The sequence below is a fragment of the Pongo pygmaeus genome, chromosome 10 (genome assembly GCF_028885625.2).
Source record: "Pongo pygmaeus isolate AG05252 chromosome 10, NHGRI_mPonPyg2-v2.0_pri, whole genome shotgun sequence".
NCBI lineage: Eukaryota > Metazoa > Chordata > Mammalia > Primates > Hominidae > Pongo > Pongo pygmaeus.
Window position 1 is genome coordinate 116,864,144 of NC_072383.2, and position 19,083 is coordinate 116,883,226.

The following is a 19,083-nucleotide window of genomic DNA, read 5'->3' on the forward strand; positions in this document are numbered from 1 at the left end:
GTTTGGGATCCACCTGGGGCTGGCAATGCCATTCTAGCAAGCCCAGCAGCTGGGCGGATCTAGGTCAGTGTCCTGTGTTAGGGGATGGCTCCGGAGAAGCTAAAAGACACTCAAGCACAATTGGATTGTGCTGCTTTCCCACAGAGAGCCAAATGCCTCCTGGGTCATTAGTAATTTAGTTCTAGAACAGGAGCTGGGAAAATAGTCTGTTACGCTGGTCTCAGGGAACTACTGGAAGAAAGTGCAAATAACTGGTTAAGCAAATAAATGCTTAACAGCTTTGAGATGCCTTATGAAATCTTTTCTACTTCATATTCCTCAGAATATCTAAAGCAATGAATATTTCAGTTGGGATAACATTTATTATGCATGGCAATATCAGCCTATCATCATTTTAATTTTTTTTTAAAGACCCCTGCTGGTGATTTCTCTTGGTTTAAAAATAGCTGAAAAGTCAAATCTATTATACATTTGGCTTCCTCGTGCCATTTGGCAGCCCTGCTGTCAGCTCACAGTACCTTTCAGGTGTCACATCAACGCCCCCAGCAACCCACATCATTCCTCTGGCTGGGAACATTGAGGGTTTCCTAGCAGAGTGGCAGAAAGACTTAAGATGTGGGGTCAGACATGCGTGCCTTGGTGTTTCAGCCTGTAGAATGGGGACAATGTCTACCTCACAAGGGTACCAGCAGCATAAAGCAGATAAGTGAAAAGTGCCCAGTTTAATCTCCAACTAAGGAAGGCTGCATATATGCAGTTCCCTCAGCCACGCCCCCTTCCACCCAGTGGCACGGGACCCCCGGTAATGCTCTCATACCTTCTGCTCAAGATGTGCTCTGCGCAGAGACACTCTCTGCTCTAGCTTCTGGAGCTCACGTTCATGTTGTGCCTCTGTTTGCATCTTGATTTTGCTCTGGTAGGCGTTGAGCAGCTCCATTTCCTGCTGGAGCTGTAGCCTCAAGGCCTGGCATTCTGCTTCTTGAGCCTCATCTAGCCGTAACTGCGGGCACAGAAGACACACACGGTCATGCACCCTTGCCTACAGCCCTTGCTGGCCTACAGCCCTTGGTGACTACTGGAAGAGGTTTCCTCATTTGGATTGAAATTGGTTGCCCCCTCAAAAACACAGATGCTCTGGGTACATTCAGAGTTAGGAATCAAAAACAGTCAAGTCTGCCCAATGGGCTACAATACCAAACACATTCTTTTCAGTATGATCTGAAACCACACCAGCAGGCGTCAGGAAGGCTACACCTGTGGGCTTTGGAGGTAGGCTCCTGGGCTTGAATGATAGCTACACCATCCACTTGTGTGTGTTACACTTTGGCACATTACCTACCTCTCTAGATCTCATGTGTTTCATCCTCAAGAAAATAACAAGAATAGTTTCTATTGCCTGAGACTGGTGGGAGGATTAAATGAAAGAATTCATATAAAATCCTAGGCACAGTACTCAATGCATTACAAGTGTTCAATAAATAGTAGTGGTTATCATTATTTTGGTTTCAACTGATCATGTCCTTATTTCAAGATCTTTAACCCTAAAATCATTTAGATATGCTTAGCTCTAAAAAATTGATTCCAATTTCCTAAACTTGAGGAATATACCACAGTACTGTTATGCTCCAAGTAGTAATGTTGACACCTATTGTTGGCTATAAAAGTTACATTGCTAGCCAGCCAATCCAAAACTCCAAGTGGTTCAAAATCTCTTCCCTGGCTAGTGGCTCACCTGTTATCTCAGCGCTTTGGGAGGCCAGGGCGTGAGGATTGCTTGAGGCCTGGCGTTCAATACTAGCCTAGGAAATATTGTGAGACCCCCATTTATACAAAGATTTTTTAAAAAATTAGCAGGCATGGTGGCATATGCCTGTAGTCCCAGCTACTTTGGGAGGCTGAGGCAGAAGAATCTCTTCAACCCAGGAGTTCGAGGCTGCAGTGGGCTATGATCACACCACTGCACTTCAGCTTGGGAGACAGAGACTTTGTCTCATAAAAAAAAATCTCTTCCCCACAGAGGGTAGGTAGGCTTGATAATTTTAAGAGGCATAACTGCTTTGAAGCAGTGCCTGAACTTTGTCTTATACAAGATACCCAGATCCTGCATGGAGAATGAACCAAGTAGAAGCGCCAACTTCTCAAAGCAGAGTGGAAGGTTTTGGACCATCAGCAGGACAGTGTTTAGGAATCATGACCCCAGGTTGCAGGCTTGCTTTGGTCCAGTTTTGGCAGGCCCTCAGTTTGGCTGTGAACTATGAGATGAGAACCCTTGAATCCGTCCATCTACCCTGAGCTTATCTGTGTTTCCATATTGACCACTTTACCAAGATACTTATTCTCCACCTTATGTACAATTTGTGACAATATACATATCTGGATTGAAAAATTACTTTTTGAAATGTTATATTAAAATAGTTTTAGTTATTTGCATGTATCTTCTTTTAGTACTTCTGGAGAAACATACTATAGAGATTAAAGGAACATAAAATAAATTATGTAATCATATTTCCAAGGTACCTTCTAAAAATTAATCCTAACCAGGTTTTATTAAAACCCTTAAAGAGGATAGACAGTTCTCATTTTCCCAGTAAGAAATGAAGGGATAAGAGACACTAGACACAATACATAGTCTTTGGCAGGAACAGACTCACAGGTAAATGCCACAGGATTTACTGGCTCCCAATGAGGGTTGTTATTGATTCCCTCTTGATATGGGAGGTTGCTTATCAGCAAAGGCAGTGAAAGTCCTGTTCTTTTCTACTTGTCTGCATTAGTTGCTGTAGGCACCAGCTAAGTGGGTGAGAGGTTCATTCTATGGTCAATTTAGACCATCCAAACATCTAAACATCTTTAAACATTTAGAACATCTCCATTTCCTTTTATTTCTGGCATGCTATTATTATTATCAGTAACTGGTACCATTGTTCTGTACCAGCTCTGACTCTGACGGCCCAGTGCTAGAAATCAGAGGATATTCCAGCATTTAGTTTTTATCACCCAAGGTTACACACATCAAATCCATTAAAAAGTTGTTTTTTCATGGTTTTTGAGACAGTCTCACTCAGTTGCCCAGGCTAAGTGCAGTGGTGTGATCTCAGCTCACTGCAACCTCCTTCTCCCAGGTTCACTGCAACCTCCTTCTCCTGCCTCATCCTCCCGAGTGGCTGGGATTACAGGTAAGTGCCACCAGGCCCAGCTAATTTTTTGTATTTTTAATAGAGATGGCGTTTCACCATGTTGGCCAGGCTGGTCTCGAACTCTTGAACTCAGGTGATTCTCCTGCCTTGGCCTCCCAAAATACTGGGATTATAGGTGTGAGCCACCGTGCCCAGCTCCATTAAAAAGTTTTATAAGAGTATAGGTAAATGTCTGTTCTTTACAGTGGCTTACACTGAAGAAAAAGATATGATAAGAGGCAATATAATGTAGTAGCAGCCAAGCATATAGGCGCACAGGATTCCCCCCAAGATGGGTTCAAATCCTAGCTCCACCACTAATTAGCTATGTGACCTTCCCCCTTATCCCCAAGCCAGGGGTTGGCACACTACAGCCCATGGGCCAGATCCAGCCTGGTGCCTGGTTTTGTAAATATATATATATTTTGAGATGGAGTCTCGCTCTGTCACCAGGCTGGAGTGCTGTGGTGCGATCTCGGCTCACTGCAACCTCCAACTCCCTGGTTGAAGCGATTCTCCTGCCTCAGCCTCCTGAGTAGCTGGGATTACAGGCACGCGCCACCATGCCTAGCTAATTTTTGTATTTTTAGCAGAGATGAGGTTTCACCAGGTTGGCCAGGCTGGTCTTGAACTCCTGACCTCAGGTGATCCATCCGCCTCGGCCTCCCAAAGTGCTGGGATTACAGGCATGAGCCACTTCGCCCAGCCATAAATAAAGTTTCACTGGACACTGATAATACTCATTAATTTATGTTTTGTCTATGGCTGCATTTGTGCTACAATGGCAAAGCTGAGTAGCTGTGACAGAGACCCTGTGGTCCACAAAGCTAATTACTATCTGTCCCTTTGCAGACAAAGTTTGCCAACTCCTGTCCTAAGCAAGTAGCTTTACTTCAGTGAACTTCAGTTTCCTCACAGGTAAATTAGGGTCAAAACAGTAACTACTTCAAAGGTGTTTCACAAAAATGAAATGAGATAACACTTATGAGATATTTAACATTGTACTTGCCACATGGTAAGTGGTCAGTAAAGGATACTGTAATGATCACACACTTATCTTCTCCCTGTCTCAGAAGAAAGGGCATTTCTCTCCTTTTATTCAAGGGTAATCATTGACCTGTATTTCTGATCCTGTTCTCTCTCATCTTATTTATTTTTTTTAAGAGTCCCAGTCTTGTTTTGTTGCCCAGGCTGGAGTGCAGTGGTGTGATTATAGCTCACTGCAGCCTTGAACTCCTGGGCTTGAGTGATCCTCCTGCTTCAGCCTCCCAAGTCACTGGGACTACAGGCATGTGCCACCATGTCTGGCTAATTTTTGTATTTTTTGTAAAGATAGGGTCTTGCTATGTTGCCTAGGCTGGTCAAGAATTCTTGGCCTCAAGTGACCCTTCCCACAAAGTGCTGGGATTACAGGCGTGGGCCACTGCGCCTGGTCTCTCCCATTTTATACAACAAACATTCATTGAACGCTTGCTGTATGCCACGCATTGTTGCAGATACTGAGCATATAAAGATTAACAAGACAAAAACCCTATCAACCTCTATGTGTCTATCAACTTCTTCCTTCTCTTTGCCTTTCATCTCCCTCTGCACTCCTTTCCTCGCACTCATTCTGATCCTAACCGTCTACTTCTACCGCTCACATTAAGGTGACCCATGATGGTCTGGAAGTGGCCCATTACCTCATCTTCCAGCAGCATTTGGTATTGCCGACTGCCCCTTCCTTCTTGAAATATTTGTCTTCTGAGATATCACAACTTCTTGGTTTTTGTCTTCCCTCTCTGACTACTCCCTTTCCAGTAGTCCTTACCTACCTGGCCCTTAAATGTGGGTGTTCCTAAGGGCTTTGTCCTGGGCCCTCTTCTTCCTCTAACCACTCTTCCTAAGAATCTCATCTATTTCAAAAGCCTCAATTACCATCTACATATGTGCAAATGACTCCCACACTAAACCTCTATTTCAGCCTTTCCTTCTGAGGTCCAGACGAGCTCCTCTAGTCTACCAGAGACATCCTCCTCTGGATGTTTCCCAGGCTCTCAGGCTCCACACAGCCAACACATCACCTTTTCCTTCCCACACCCCAATCTGTTTCACTTCCTTTTTTACCATATAGGTAAATATAGGTAGACCATCATCTACTGTTTTGTTTTTGTTTTTTTTTTTGAGACAGAGTCTCACTCTGTCGCCCAGGCTGGAGTGCAGTGGCATGATCTTGGCTCACCGCAACCTCTGCCTCCTGGGTCCAAGTGATTCTCCTGCCTCAATGTCCCAAGTAGCTGGGATTACACAAGTGTGTGCCACCAAGCCCGACTAATTTTTGTATTTAGTAGAGACAGAGTTTCACCACATTGGCCAGGCTGGTCTCAAACTCCTGACCTCAGGTGATCTGCCCGCCTCGGCCTCCCAAAATGCTAGGATTACAGGCATGAACCACCATGCCTGGCCCATCATCTACTGTTTTGTTCAAACCAGAGACTGGAAGTCATCCTGAACACTGGACTCTCCACATTCAACCTGTCATTAAGTACTCTCAACTCTACCTCCCACCAAATTTAGTAACTTCCCCCTTCATCCCGACTGCCCCTTTTCTAGTCTGGCTACCACTCCCTCATACCCCGGGTAAAAGTAACTTCACAAATCATCTCCTAATATCCATTCTTCCCATCTCCCAGGCCATTCTCCATGTCACCAGAGTGATGGTTCAAAAACACAAATCTGATGTCACACCTTGCTTAATACCCTCCAGTGGCTTTTCATTGTTTCGGATAAAGATAAAAATTCTTAACAAAGCCTGAAAGCCCCTACGTGACCCAGCCTGTTTACCCCTCCAGTCTTGTTCTCATGTTAGTCCTCTCCTAGTTCCCTACATCCCAAACATAATAGATTTCTGTGAATTCTTCCGAAGTGCCACTGCCTTCCCCACGTTCACACATGTGTTCCTCCTGTGTAGGTTCCTCAGCCTACATAGCCATTGTGCCAGGGAGGCCTCTCCTGACTCTCCAGACCAGGCCAGCTCTCCTGTTTTGTACTCTGTTGGCACCTTGCTCTTGCTCTGCGATTACACGGAGTAGACTTTTCCAATGTCCGTTTCCTCCATGCTTCCATAAACTCCATGAAGACATAATCCATGACTGTCTTATCCACCACAGTATCTCCAGATGCCTGGTACATCATGTAGGCACTCAATGAATACTTGCTGGATGGATGAACAGATGAATGCACTAGCTCCCATCCTCGGCCTAAGAACATGTATGCTTAGGCATCTCCCGACTAACAGAAGTCTTCCTTCAACTATCTCTCCTTTTGCTACAGCTCTTGTTCTCTTTTCCTTCATTGATGAGGATCTGGGAAAAGCAGTCTCACTTACCATTTGGATTTCACTTTATGATCCCTCATTCAATGCTCTATAATGTCTCCTAGTCCCACCACTCCACTGATTGTCCAAGACAAGCAATGGACGAAGCCAGTGCTAGGTCCAATGAACACCTCAAAGTTTATTCTTCTAATTGATCTCTGCAAAATGTGACGCTGTCAGTTAGAAACTCCTGCTCTGGCTCCTGTGACATGCTCTCTTCAGGTTCCCTTCCTGTGTCTCTGATTATTCATTTTTGTTCTACTTCTACTCAGCCCTCAAATGTTGACGTCTACCAGACTCTGTCCTTAGTTCTTTCCTAAGAATACCTCCCATCCCCAGCAGATCTCATCCATTCCTACCAGCCACAAGTGCACCCATATAACAATGAAGTCTAGCTTTCTGCCTTTAATCTTGACATCCCTCCTAAACTGCAGGTTTCCATTATCTGTACCTCTCTACCTGGTCACCCACAAAACTCAGATACCATGTCTACAACTTAGTCAATTATCCTTGCAGGCATCCAAACTCACTCTTCTATTGTTCTAGCTTGGTAAGATAATGACCTATTCTACTCTGTTGTCAGACCTCTCAAATTGGTCACTAAGTTATTTCTATTCTTGCCTCCAAAATATTTCTTAAAACCTTCCCCACTCCTCTCCATCTCCATTAGCATGTTCTCTCATCATCTTTTTCCTGAACTATTATAATGGCTTCCTAACAGGTCTCTTTACCTATATTTGCCACATTTCTGCTAATATCTTTCTGTAACACAAATCTGATCCAGTTATGCTTTCCTTCTTAAAACAGGGTTCTACAGCTCTCCATTGCTTACAAAATAACATCCAAACTCCTGGCTTCTGAGGCTCTGACCCTGACTATCCTCCTGCTTTACCTCAACAAGCATCCTATACTCTTGCCATAGCAATTACTCATTGTTTCTCAAATGTGCCATCCTCTTTTAGGCCTCTGAGTCTTTGCATATACTGTGTCCTCTGTCAGGAATAACTTTTTCTCTTATGCCTATCTGGTAAACTATTACTCTTTAAGACTCATCTCCTTGGGAAATCTTCACCAAATTACCAGGCAAGCTCCCATCCCAAGCTCCCTTTATGACCTCTCCATTCTGGGTTCCTGCAATCTTCCTCCTTGAACTTCGGGCTCACACCAAAGTTCTTTCTGTCTCCATATACTTTCCTCTGTTTGAACCTTTGCCTAAGTAGGTCCCAGTTTCAAGGAATTGGTTTATGTCAATGAATTCCTTAAAGTTTCTTGGCTCCCTCTGGGAAGATCTCCCTAGATGAGCTTAGTTAGTCCTACTTGTTCTCCCCTAACCCCCAGTACCTCCCATTTCAAATCACTTCTTTTTTTTTTTTTTTTTTTTGAGACAGAGTCTCGCTCTGTCACCCAGGCTAGAGTGCAGTGGTGCGATCTTGGCTCACTGCAACCTCCGCCTCCTGGATTCAAGTGATTCTCCTGCCTCAGCCTCCTGAGTAGCTGGGACTACAGGTGCCTGCCACCACACCCGGCTAATTTTTGTATTTTTTGTAGAGATGGGGTTTCACCATGTTGGTCAGCCTGGTTTCGAACTCCTGACCTTGTGATCCACCTGCCTCGGCCTCCCAAAATGCTGGGATTACAGGCGTGAGCCACTACGCTCGCCCCCACTTACCATGTTTTACTATTACTGCTTAACTATCTGACCACCTGGCTTGACTGACAAATTGTCTGTCTAGCTCATCCTCCATCTATGAGTCCAGCAGAGTGCTGAACACTAATGATTAATAAAAGTTTATTGCATGAGTGTGTCTGTGTATCTGTCTTCCTCACTTGACTGTGGGCTCCCTAAGGGCAGGGACTGTCTTATTCATTTGTGCCTGATATTAGTTGGGGGGAGGGCAGTCAGTAAAATCTTTGATAAATGAACACATGGTATCATATGTGGTATCTATCACATTTGCCCTCAAAGTCCCTATGTGCCACAGGTCTGATGTGGCTTGTCACTCCTTGAGTTCCATCTTATAAGACACTCCAGTAAGTATCCACATTGGCTTGGCTTTATTCAGCGTCGTCCTTTCCTCAGTCCTTTGGGCAGAAAAACATCAATATCCTAAATTTGTGCAAGAATCATCTTGGGAACAACAGGCTGGATCTTGGATTTTCTTGATTCCCAAAGCTCTCGAAGCCGTGGCACCAAACCTAACCACTTACCGCTTGAGAGGCCATCATTTCATTTATACTCTGTTCATACTGCTCTGCCAAAATGGCAAGTTTTCTTGTCTGCTCATCTTTCAGTGTCTTTAAGATTGTTTTGTGCTCATTCTTTGGAGTAACTTCCAACTGGTGATTCTTGAGTGCTTTATACTGTTTGGTCTGTACTTTGCAAGTGTCCTGAAACTGTTTTTTAATTTGCATTTCCATGGCCTGGGTAGAAAAAGTGACAAAGGAAAAATAAAGGCAGATCAGTAAATACAGAAAGCCTTCTATCATAATGATATAATAAAAGTGCTGAGAGCATCTGTTTTTTGGTGCAGTGACTCACGTTGCTAATCAATAAAAATCAAGCAGTGTGTATGACACAGACAAAAAGTTAACTCTACCTGTACTTTTGGTTTTATATTGAATGACTATAAGTAATTTTGAATTTACAAATGGCTTCAAAGAAAATATGGACTGTTACAAGGGGATGACAACTCTAAGCAGATTGAGCGATATTATGAAGCTTAGCTTGTTGAAAGAGTGGCAACTCTTTTCATGCTTTCCTAGTCAGATACTTCGGTGTCTTCCATTGTTCATTGTTTTTTCCCTTTTTTTTGTTTTTGTGTTTCACCCTGTTTCCAAGTGAGACAGGGGATAGCATTATATAAGCCAGCTCTCACTGCTCTGGTTTACAGCAATTTCTTATCAACTCCATAAAGGAGAGCATATGGATAGTACCTCAAATCCTAACCCATTTCTACTGGATTTCAGCGTAAACTGAAAGAGAAAAGTGATTTAGAATTTTTTCCCCCATTAAGAGGTTGTGCCTGCATGTAGCAATATCAAATATGCATTTGGGCAAAGAGAAGGTAGAGTATATTATTTTAAGCCCAGAAGGCATTCCATCAGGTTGCCCCATAGTCATGTGTGCACTTCACAAACACTCTGAGGACTTATGGTGATAGAAATCACTGCTTAGCTTAGGATTTGACTGAAGAGACGCAGAGCCAGTGTGATCGAGGTTGGCCTCATATCTGTGGCAACACTGACAACGTCTTCCCGGATATATAGCAATAGCTTAGTACATAGAGCTTGTTAATTAGCAGTCAGCTAAAATTAGCTGGAGGCAATGAGGGCCACAGGAGTTCCTCCACATCTCTGCATCTCTAGTGCAGAAGTGGTAAATACCTGGCACTTGTAGATTCATTCCTGATGACCATGACAGACATCACTAATAAATAACCCTCTTTCCTCCTAAGCTTGGATGTGGCTTTAGAGTCTTTCTCAATACAGCAGTGCTCATAGTACCTAACACCAATAGAACTTCCTTATTTCCTGGGATTAGAACCATAAACTGCTATTAGTCCAGTTTTGAAGACGGCAGGTCATGAAGTGCTCAGAGAAATTCCATAATGGATATGATGACAAATTGATAGATAATGTAGTATAATAATAGTTTCCAAACCAGCTTGCCCAACATCTCCTTTTCAGGAGCTTAAATATAGACTCTGTGCTTTACAACTGGAGATTCTGATACAATAGGTGTGGGGCACAGAAATTTGCGATTCTGAAAAGTTGCTCAGGTGACTCTGACACTTCAGGCAGAGAAACCACTGATCTGGTCCAACACTGTCCAGAAGCACAGATCTTACCTTTAAGTTTTTTGGCTGTTGCCGAAGTTCCATGACATGCTTTCTGTGCAGTTCCCTTTCTCGCCTCTTATTGTACTCCAGCTGGTTTTCCAGTTCAGTCTGGTGCTGTAAACGGATCAGATCCATGCGTAGCTTCTGTAACGTGTGCAGCTGCCTGTACTCTAGCTCTCGAGTGGACTCGTCGTGCCGGATTAGCATGGCATGCTCCATCTCCTTCTGGGTCCTCTTTTTATTTAGTTCCTGCGTCCAGGAACAAAAGATAAACGGAGAGAGGTGAATGGAGATGAACTGGAAGGAATGCACAACTAAGTGAGGAAGGGCAAGGAATGGCACTACTAACCATCTCTTAATTAAACTCATTAGTGTTTGGCAGCAGGACTTAATGAGATTAAATTAACAATCTCTTCAGGTTTAGGTTCTGTCCCTGGGTCCACCACTTACAAAATGGGCAACTTCACAGCAATCACTACTGTACTATCTGTAAAATGGGATTAATTCTACCTGACTCCCTCTTACCTCACAGAGCTGCTGTGAACCTTAGTTAGGTGATGTGCTATGCATAGGTCTACATAAATGTTTCAGTGAAGCTAGTGGTCCTACACCCTGACTGCCCATAAAAATCATGTGAGGAAACTTTTCAAACATAAGATGCTTGAATCTCACAGGGTGAAATTCTTATAACTGTCTGGGATGGGAGCCTGATGTCAGTATTGGGAAGAGTTCTCCAGGTGGTGCCAATAAGCAATCAAGATTGAGAATTAAACTGATAATATCTGCAATGTTCTTAGCTTTCTGGGAAATACTCTGTTTTTGTACGAATCAGAAGTAGGCCAATTATCTATTTTTTAAAATCTCAGAGTTCAAGGCATGTTGGGGAAAAAAAAAAAGATGAGATCTCCCCCCTTTCATTTTCTGCATTACAGTCTGTTTGATCATTTATAGATCTAATCACTCTGTTCTTTTCCGTTCTACTCATGTCTTTCTTTCTTCCTTTTCTTTCTTTGGTGTTGAAGGAGGAAAGGAAAGCAAACTAGAAAAAAAGGGGAAGTTTGGTGAAATCTTTTCATTCCTCAATTGAAGAATATTTCCTAAATAGCACTATAAATGAAGATCTGAACAATGTGCTCTCAGTACATAAAAATATTTACTAAACCATGACTTCTGTCCTCATCTCACTGACACTCCAATAGGGAAGTGCACTAGACATTTATTGAAGTATATGCTCTGCTCAAAGCTCACTGAATCAGATTTAGATACGTGGCCCAACCTGGGTCAATTTATTTTCTCTACTCGGAATTTGGAATTGATATTCAGAACCAGTTAATCTCTATGTGTGGCTGGAATTAAGGCATATAAAAACCACATATGTGGTAGTCATCTGCTGCTATGAGGGCTGAGGATTAGAGAAAGCTGGGCTGACCAAGAAGAAAGGAAAAGAAAGAAGTGCAGGGAATATACTGATGCCTAAGTTACTTACTGCTTCTGAGCCCTCTAGTAGGTCTAGCTGTATTACTGCTATTCGATTTTATAAGACAGTCCCATATTTCTATAGTAATTCCCCTGGTTTTGGCTTAAGCTAGCTCAAATAAATTTCAGTTAACATGCAAACAAAAAAATCTTAATTAATACAGGGACACACTTTTTTTTTGGGGGGGTATGGGGGTAGAGATGGGGTCTCACTATGTTGCCCAGGTTGGTCTCGAACTCCTGGACTCAAGTGATCCTCCCATCTCAACCTCCCAAAATGTTGGGATTATAGGCATGAGCCACCCCACCATGCCCAGCCAGGAAATAAGTTTTATGTGCAAATTAAAAAAAAAAGAGGGAGAGCAAGGTTGGATAAGTGATGAATGCTATAAAAGGGGTAAAGATTTTATGCTGTAAGATTTCTGAAAAGGGTGGTATTATTATTATTTTTTTTTTGAGACAGAGTTTTGCTCTTGTTGCCCAGGCTGGAGTGCAATGGTGTGACTTCGGCTCACAGCAACCTCTGCCTCCCAGGTTCAAGCAATTCTCCTGCCTCAACCTCCAGAGTAGCTTGGACTACAGGCACATGCCACCACGCCTGGCTAACTTTTGTATTTTTAGTAGAGATGGAGTTTCTCCATGTTGGTCAGGCTGGTCTCGAACTCCCGACCTCAGGTGATCCGCCCGCCTCGGCCTCTCAAAGTGCTAGGATTACAGGCGTGAGCCACCGTGCCCGACCTAGCAGTATTACTATTAAGAAGGTCAAGGAGCCGGGCGCGGTGGCTCACACCTGTAATCCCAGCACTCTGGGAGGCCGAGGAGGGTGGATCACGAGGTCAGGAGATCGAGACCATCCTGGCTAACATGGTGAAACCCCGTCTCCACTTAAAAATACAAAAAAAAAAATTAGCCGGGCCTGGTGGCGGGCGCCTGTAGTCCCAGCTACTCAGGAGGCTGAGGCAGGAGAATGGCGTGAACTTGGGAGGCAGAGCTTGCAGGGAGCTGAGATCGCGCCACTGCACTCCAGCCTGGGGGACAGAGCGAGACTCCATCTCAAAAAAAAAAAAAAAAAACAACAAAACAAAAAAAAGAAGGTCAAGGAAAGGAGAAAGCTTTTGAGCTGTACTTTATTTATATTTATTTATTAAATTTTTGAGACGGAGTTTCTACTTTGTTGCCCAGGCTGGAGTGCAATGGTGAGATCTTGGCTCACTGCAACTTCCGCCTCCAGGGTTCAAGCAATTCTCCTGCCTCAGCCTCCTGAGTAGCTGGGATTACAGATGCCCACCACCACGCCCGGCTAATTTTTGTATTTTTAGTATAGACAGGGTTTCACCATGTTGGCCAGGCTGTTCTCAAACTCCTGACCGCAGGTGATCCACCCGCCTCGGCCTCTCAAAGTGCTGGGACTACAGGCGTGAGCCACCATGCCCCAGCCTCAGCTGTACTTTAAATTAGAACAATAGAGGGCCTCTCTTCTCTGATGGCATCCACTATAGGAGAAAATGCAAATTATTTATTTGAATAGATACATCGATAACATTTTTATACTAGCGTGGTTGGAAATATCTTGCACACTTGGGTTCCCTATTGATTGAAGAGAAATCCTTTTAATAGCACAGCATCTAGTACTAGAGCACAGTCACTAATCATTCACTTATTCATTCAACAAGTAGTTGAATGAATAAGCACCTACTATGTGCTGGGCACTGTTGTAGGAACTAGAGATAGAACAGTGAACATGTACACCCCCTCAGGGACCTTATAAGAAGAAAAAACTCAAAGTATAAATACAATTTAAATTTGTTTTAAGGAATAAAAAATAAGCCCCTAGAGTTATCTCTCTCATCTCCTCCTGTGTTTTCCTTTGTTTTATTTTTCCTCTTTACCTAGACCATCAAATTTCTTTTTTACAAAGCAGTAACTGGCCCCTAGGTGGCACCAAAGGATGGAGAGCCCTTCCCACAGATGACAGCTCTCCTAGGCCAAGGAAAGCCCTTTAAATGAGGACTTTAATTGAGGTCCAGGAGTCCCAATACCGGGCATTTATTCATCCCACGCTTTCCTAAATTGAGAAATGCAAACTGAGTCTGAGTTGCTAAGAGCCCTGAAACTCATGGGCTCTTGACACAAAGCAAAAGACACAAAGCAAGCAAACACCTTCAGAAGAAATCAAGTGCTTCTCTTCATGCTTAATGAAATGCTTCACGATATTGTCCACAGAATACCTACATCCGAATTACCTGCGTTACAAGGGACTGGTCTGTATAACAAGATATACAGCTAATTCTGATATATATGAAAGTTTGAGAATCAATGGAAAAGTGCTAAGGTTGAGTCAGTTTCAGCTCCTCTATAAGTCTTACGTATGGCTTGGGGCAAGTCTCTTAATCTGTATTTCAGGTGTAAAATGAGGATAGCAGTACACATTGTGAACTATCGCAGTTGTAAAGATAAAATGAAAGACCATAAGAAAGTGTTTCAGAATACATAAATATGTCATTATTTTTCTCTATTCAGAAGGGAATATGTGGCATATAATATCTTAAATCTAGTTTTCATAAACTATTATTAGAATAAGAAAAACATGATACTGAAATGGCTTTTCTGTTATAAATTGTTCCTTTCACCTTTAATTTGTACATCTGAGTTGCTGAGGTGTAAGATGGTAAGCTACCTTTAATATTTGAGACATGGGGGAAAAATTATTCACCTTATTATGAGGCCAGTGCTATGCCTACATAATAATGTATAATGTGCTTTCCATTTTTAAAAGTTATTCCATACATCTCATTCAATCCAAATTGCCACCCTATGAGGTGGTAAGACTGTAAGGATTTCCCCCTTTTATATGTGTTAGTAGGCATTTGGGAGTTGAAGGACTAACATAAAGTTATACAACTTCTATAAAGAGAACTGAGGCTAAAACTCAGGTATTTAGCTTCTCAGCATTTTCCATTAGAAATGTTCCAATAAATGAGGCCAGGCACGGTGGCTCATGCCTATAATCCCAGCACTTTGGGAGGCTGAGGCAGGTGGATCAGCTGAGGTCAGGAGTTCAAGATCAGCCTGGCCAACATGGTTAAACCCTGTCTCTACTAAAAATACAAAATTAGCCAGGTGTGGTGGCACATGCCTGTAATCCCAGCTACTTGGGATGCTGAGGCAGGAGAATCACTTAAACTTGGGAGGCGGAGGTTGCAGTGAGCTGAGACTGTGCCATTGCATTCCAGCCTGGGCAACAAGAGCGAAACTCCATCTCAAAAAAAAAAAAGTTCTAATAAATGGCATACTTTCCTGTTTTATACTTTTTCAGTCTGTGATAAAATATTTTGAAGAATTCTGCTCTAGCTAGACATGATACAATGGTTACTTTATTTGTACAAATGACACAATATACACACTAGAGCCACATCATGTGCACCTTTAGCTTATACAAATTTAACAAAATGAGCTGAGCAAAAATTAAAAAATCAATTTTAATGGTACAGGTCACTCTGCCCGCCCATGTACTCAATGTATGTGTGTGTGTATGTGTATATATACACATACACACACACACACACACACACGTATAGGCCCTGGAGGGAGTGTGAGATAAGATACATGCAGCTTCCTTTCCCTCGGTCAATGTCCAGTGTGTTTCAAGCATTCTAACTTCTAATGGAAGTAGTATTGACTTCTTTAAAAGCAGCTGATTTCACTCATGCCAAATTTTTATGCTCAGGTTCACTGAGGTTGAGTAAAAACGAGAATTCTAACTTTTAAATAGAGATGCTGTCAGCCTATGATATTTAATGCCTTCTTAGTTTCAGTTCTTAGTTTCAACACTGGTCAGAAAATGCTGAGTGTCTGTGTGTGTTGGTGATAGAGAAAGAGGCTCAACCCAGTTTCAGTGATCCTCTTAAGTGTTTTCACTAATTAAAAGGATTGCTAATACTCAATCCTTTAGGCAAAGACACAGGAAACCAGGCATTCTTATGCTTTGTTGGTGGGAGTATAAACTCCTTTACAGAGCAATTTGGTGATATTTATTTTAAAAATTTAGATATATGCATTCTTTGACCCAGGAATTCCACTTCTGAAAATATATCCCCCAAAATACTTGTTTACATGTAAAAATATCTATGTACAACAATGTTCTTATATTATTAATAATACTGTAAAACTTCAACAAAATGTCCACTGAGAAGTGTCTCATTAAATAAATGATATTGAGGCCATACAACAAAATACTATTAAATGAAAAAGAATGAAGCAGAGCTGTACGTGCTGGAAGGTAAATGGAAAAAAGAGTTACAAAACAGTGGAGTGGACATCTGTTACTTTTTGTAAGCTCAGCATCCATTTTTCCTGCTTCTCTTTATAGGCTTTTTTTTTTTTTTCCCTTTTTTTGCAAAATGACTCCCCCTTATCTGGAATCAGAGAGAGTGTTGATTAAGGCGTAAGCACATGACCCAATCAAGTTCTATCTCTCCTAGGAATTTTAATCTTGAACAGAAACGATACAAAGACAAAAAGTGGTTGGAGGAGGTACATCGAAATGGCAGTGCCTGGAGAATTGCACATGAGCCCTTGCTCTCTGTGTCATGGAAGTTGCTTTACCAGCGTGGCTCTTCATGTTTTCCAGCTCGGTTCTTCAGCTCTGTACCTACCTCATATCCTTCCAATAAATTCCCTTCCAGGCTTAAGTCAGCCAGAGTTTATTTCTATTGCTTGCAAATCAAATAACCCTACTGATACAAAAGTAATCTCATTTTCATGAAGTCATATATAATACAGCTGTACATATGTATATAGAAAAAAATCTAGAAATATATATGCCAAATTAATGGAGACTGTTTGAGGGTAGAGATTGGGTGGAATGGGATTATCGAAAAGGTGAAAATGGGCTGATGCTGGTCAAATGGTAGAAAGTTCCAGTTATGCAAGATGAATAATTACTGGAGCTCTAATGCACTCACTGCATGGTGATGATAGTTAACAATGTTGTATTGCATGCTTGTAATTTGCTAAGAGGACAATTCCTAAATTAAATCTCACTACTCAACACCATGCACACATGCACACAAATGTAACTATGTGGAGGTAACAGATATGTTAGTTAGCTTTCATGTGGTGATTATTTCACAATGTATACATATATCAAAACATCAAATTGTATACCTTAAATACATACAATTTTTGTATGTTGATATCTCAATAAAGCTGTTAAAAAGAACTTTCACTACTTAGCTTTATGTTTTTCTGTTTTTGTCTATTTTCAATGTTCTTGAGTTACTTTTGTAAATAAAAAAGCTTTGAACATTTTCATGAAGGTGGGCTCTGGAATAAGACTAAACAAAAGAAAATCTAGATTTTTAAGAAAAATACTCTTACAGAGTTATTTTTTGCGCAACTGGCTAGAACCTAATACTAATGAAGTCACCAATATAGTTTCTATCATTTTTGGGGAGTAATTATCTTCTGTAACTTTTATTGACATGATGTCCCCTTAGCCTCAGACTTCCTCCAAATATCTATTATTAGAATAACAATAAATGTTACATGAAAAGACTCCCAAATGACTTATTTCCAACTGGCCATTAGCCTTTTTCATTTTGATTTTATGACTTCTGACAAACTCAAAATGTGCAGTACTTAATCAGCTTCTTTATTTTTTTATTTATTTATATTTTTTTGAGACAGAGTTTCACTCTTGTTGCCCAGGCTGGAGTGCAATGGCGTGATCTCAGCTCACTGCAACCTCTGCCTCCCAGGTTCAAGTGATTCTCCCTCCTCAGCTTCCCAAGTAGCTGGGATTACAAGCACCCACCACCACACTCGGTTAATTTTTGCATTTTTAGTAGAGACAGGGTTTCACCATGTTGGCCAGGCTGGTCTCGAACTCCTGACCTCAGGTGATCCACCTGCCTTGGCCTCCCAAAGTGCTGGGATTACAGGCGTGAGCCACCACACCCACCCCCCCACCCCCCTTTATTTTAAAGACAGTCTCACTCTGTCGCCCAGGTTGGAACGCAATGGCATGATCTCAGCTTACTGCAAGCTCTGCCTCCTGGGTTCAAGCCATCCTCCCACCTCAGCCTCCCACCACCACACCTGGCTAATTTTTGTAGTAGAGATGGGGGTTTCACTATGTTGGCCAGGCCGGTCTCGAACTCCTGACCTCAAGTGATCCGCCTGCCTCAGCCTCTCAAAGTTTTGGGATTATAGGTATAAGCCAGCATGCCCGGCCTGAGTCAGCTTCTTACCAAAACCTCTCTCTAATCTCTTCTCTGTTTCTACCACATCTTCATTACCCCTAGTGTTAAGCCCTAGAAATAATTTTGATTCCATCATCTTTTCTCTCATATCTTTTTTTTGAGACGGAGTCTCCCTCTGTCACCCAGGCTGGAGTGCAGTGGCGCAATCTCTGCTCACTGCAAGCTCCGCCTCCCGGGTTCACGCCATTCTCCTGCCTCAGCCTCCTGAGTAGCTGGGACTATAGGCGCCTGCCACCGGGCCCGGCTAATTTTTTGTATTTTTAGTAGAGACGGGGTTGCACCATGTTAGCCAGGATGGTCTCGATCTCCTGACCTCGTGATCCGCCCGCCTCAGCCTCCCAAAGTGCTGGGATTACAGGCGTGAGCCACCGCGCCCGGCCTCTCTCATATCTTAGTATATGTCAAGTCCTGTTTACTTTAAACTTCAAATTGTGTTTTGAATCTACTGCTCTGACAGCCACTACCACCAGCCTTGTCCATACCCTGTTTCCTGCTTCTAGTCTCTTCTCTCTAATCCTGTGTTTCTCAAGCAGTTTTTTTTTTCATCATTGCCCCTATAAGGAGCCTTTCTAGGCTTTTTCTCCCTTAATTATCCCCATCACTGAAATATTAATACCACAGGTAGACTGTGTATCTGTTTATGCACTGTGGTCCTTTGAAGCTGTAATAATATCTAAGTCACCCCACCCCAACAGGAACCCACTTTCACCCACTGGGGGCGTTATCACCCCCATTGAGAATCTATGTTCAAATCATTCTGTGTATTACTGTCAACCTGGGCTAATCTCTTTAAAGTACAATTTTAGCCATATCACTGCCCTTCTCAAAAATGTTCAGCAGGCTGGATGTGGTGGCTCATGCCTATAATCCCCACACTTTGGGAGGCTGAGGCAAGCAGGTCACTTGAGCTCAGGAGTTTGAGACCAACTTGGACAACATGGTAAAACCCCCACCTCTACTAAAAATACAAAAAT

At 42.5% G+C, this 19,083-nt stretch overlaps 1 protein-coding gene across 7 annotated transcripts in view; it reads right to left on the reverse strand.

Annotated features, from left to right (window-relative positions):
* The window catches only part of TAOK3 (TAO kinase 3), a 228,063-nt gene that overhangs the window by 1,461 nt on the left and 207,519 nt on the right, over positions 1 to 19,083 (reverse strand). For all 7 annotated transcript variants that reach the window (XM_054441959.2, XM_054441960.2, XM_054441961.2 and 4 more), the window contains 3 exons: positions 10,380 to 10,619; positions 8,740 to 8,952; positions 818 to 1,000 (listed from right to left, as the gene is read on the reverse strand). In XM_054441959.2, the coding sequence (XP_054297934.1) occupies positions 818 to 1,000; positions 8,740 to 8,952; positions 10,380 to 10,619 (636 nt within the window). The remainder of the gene's footprint in view (positions 1 to 817; positions 1,001 to 8,739; positions 8,953 to 10,379; positions 10,620 to 19,083) is intronic.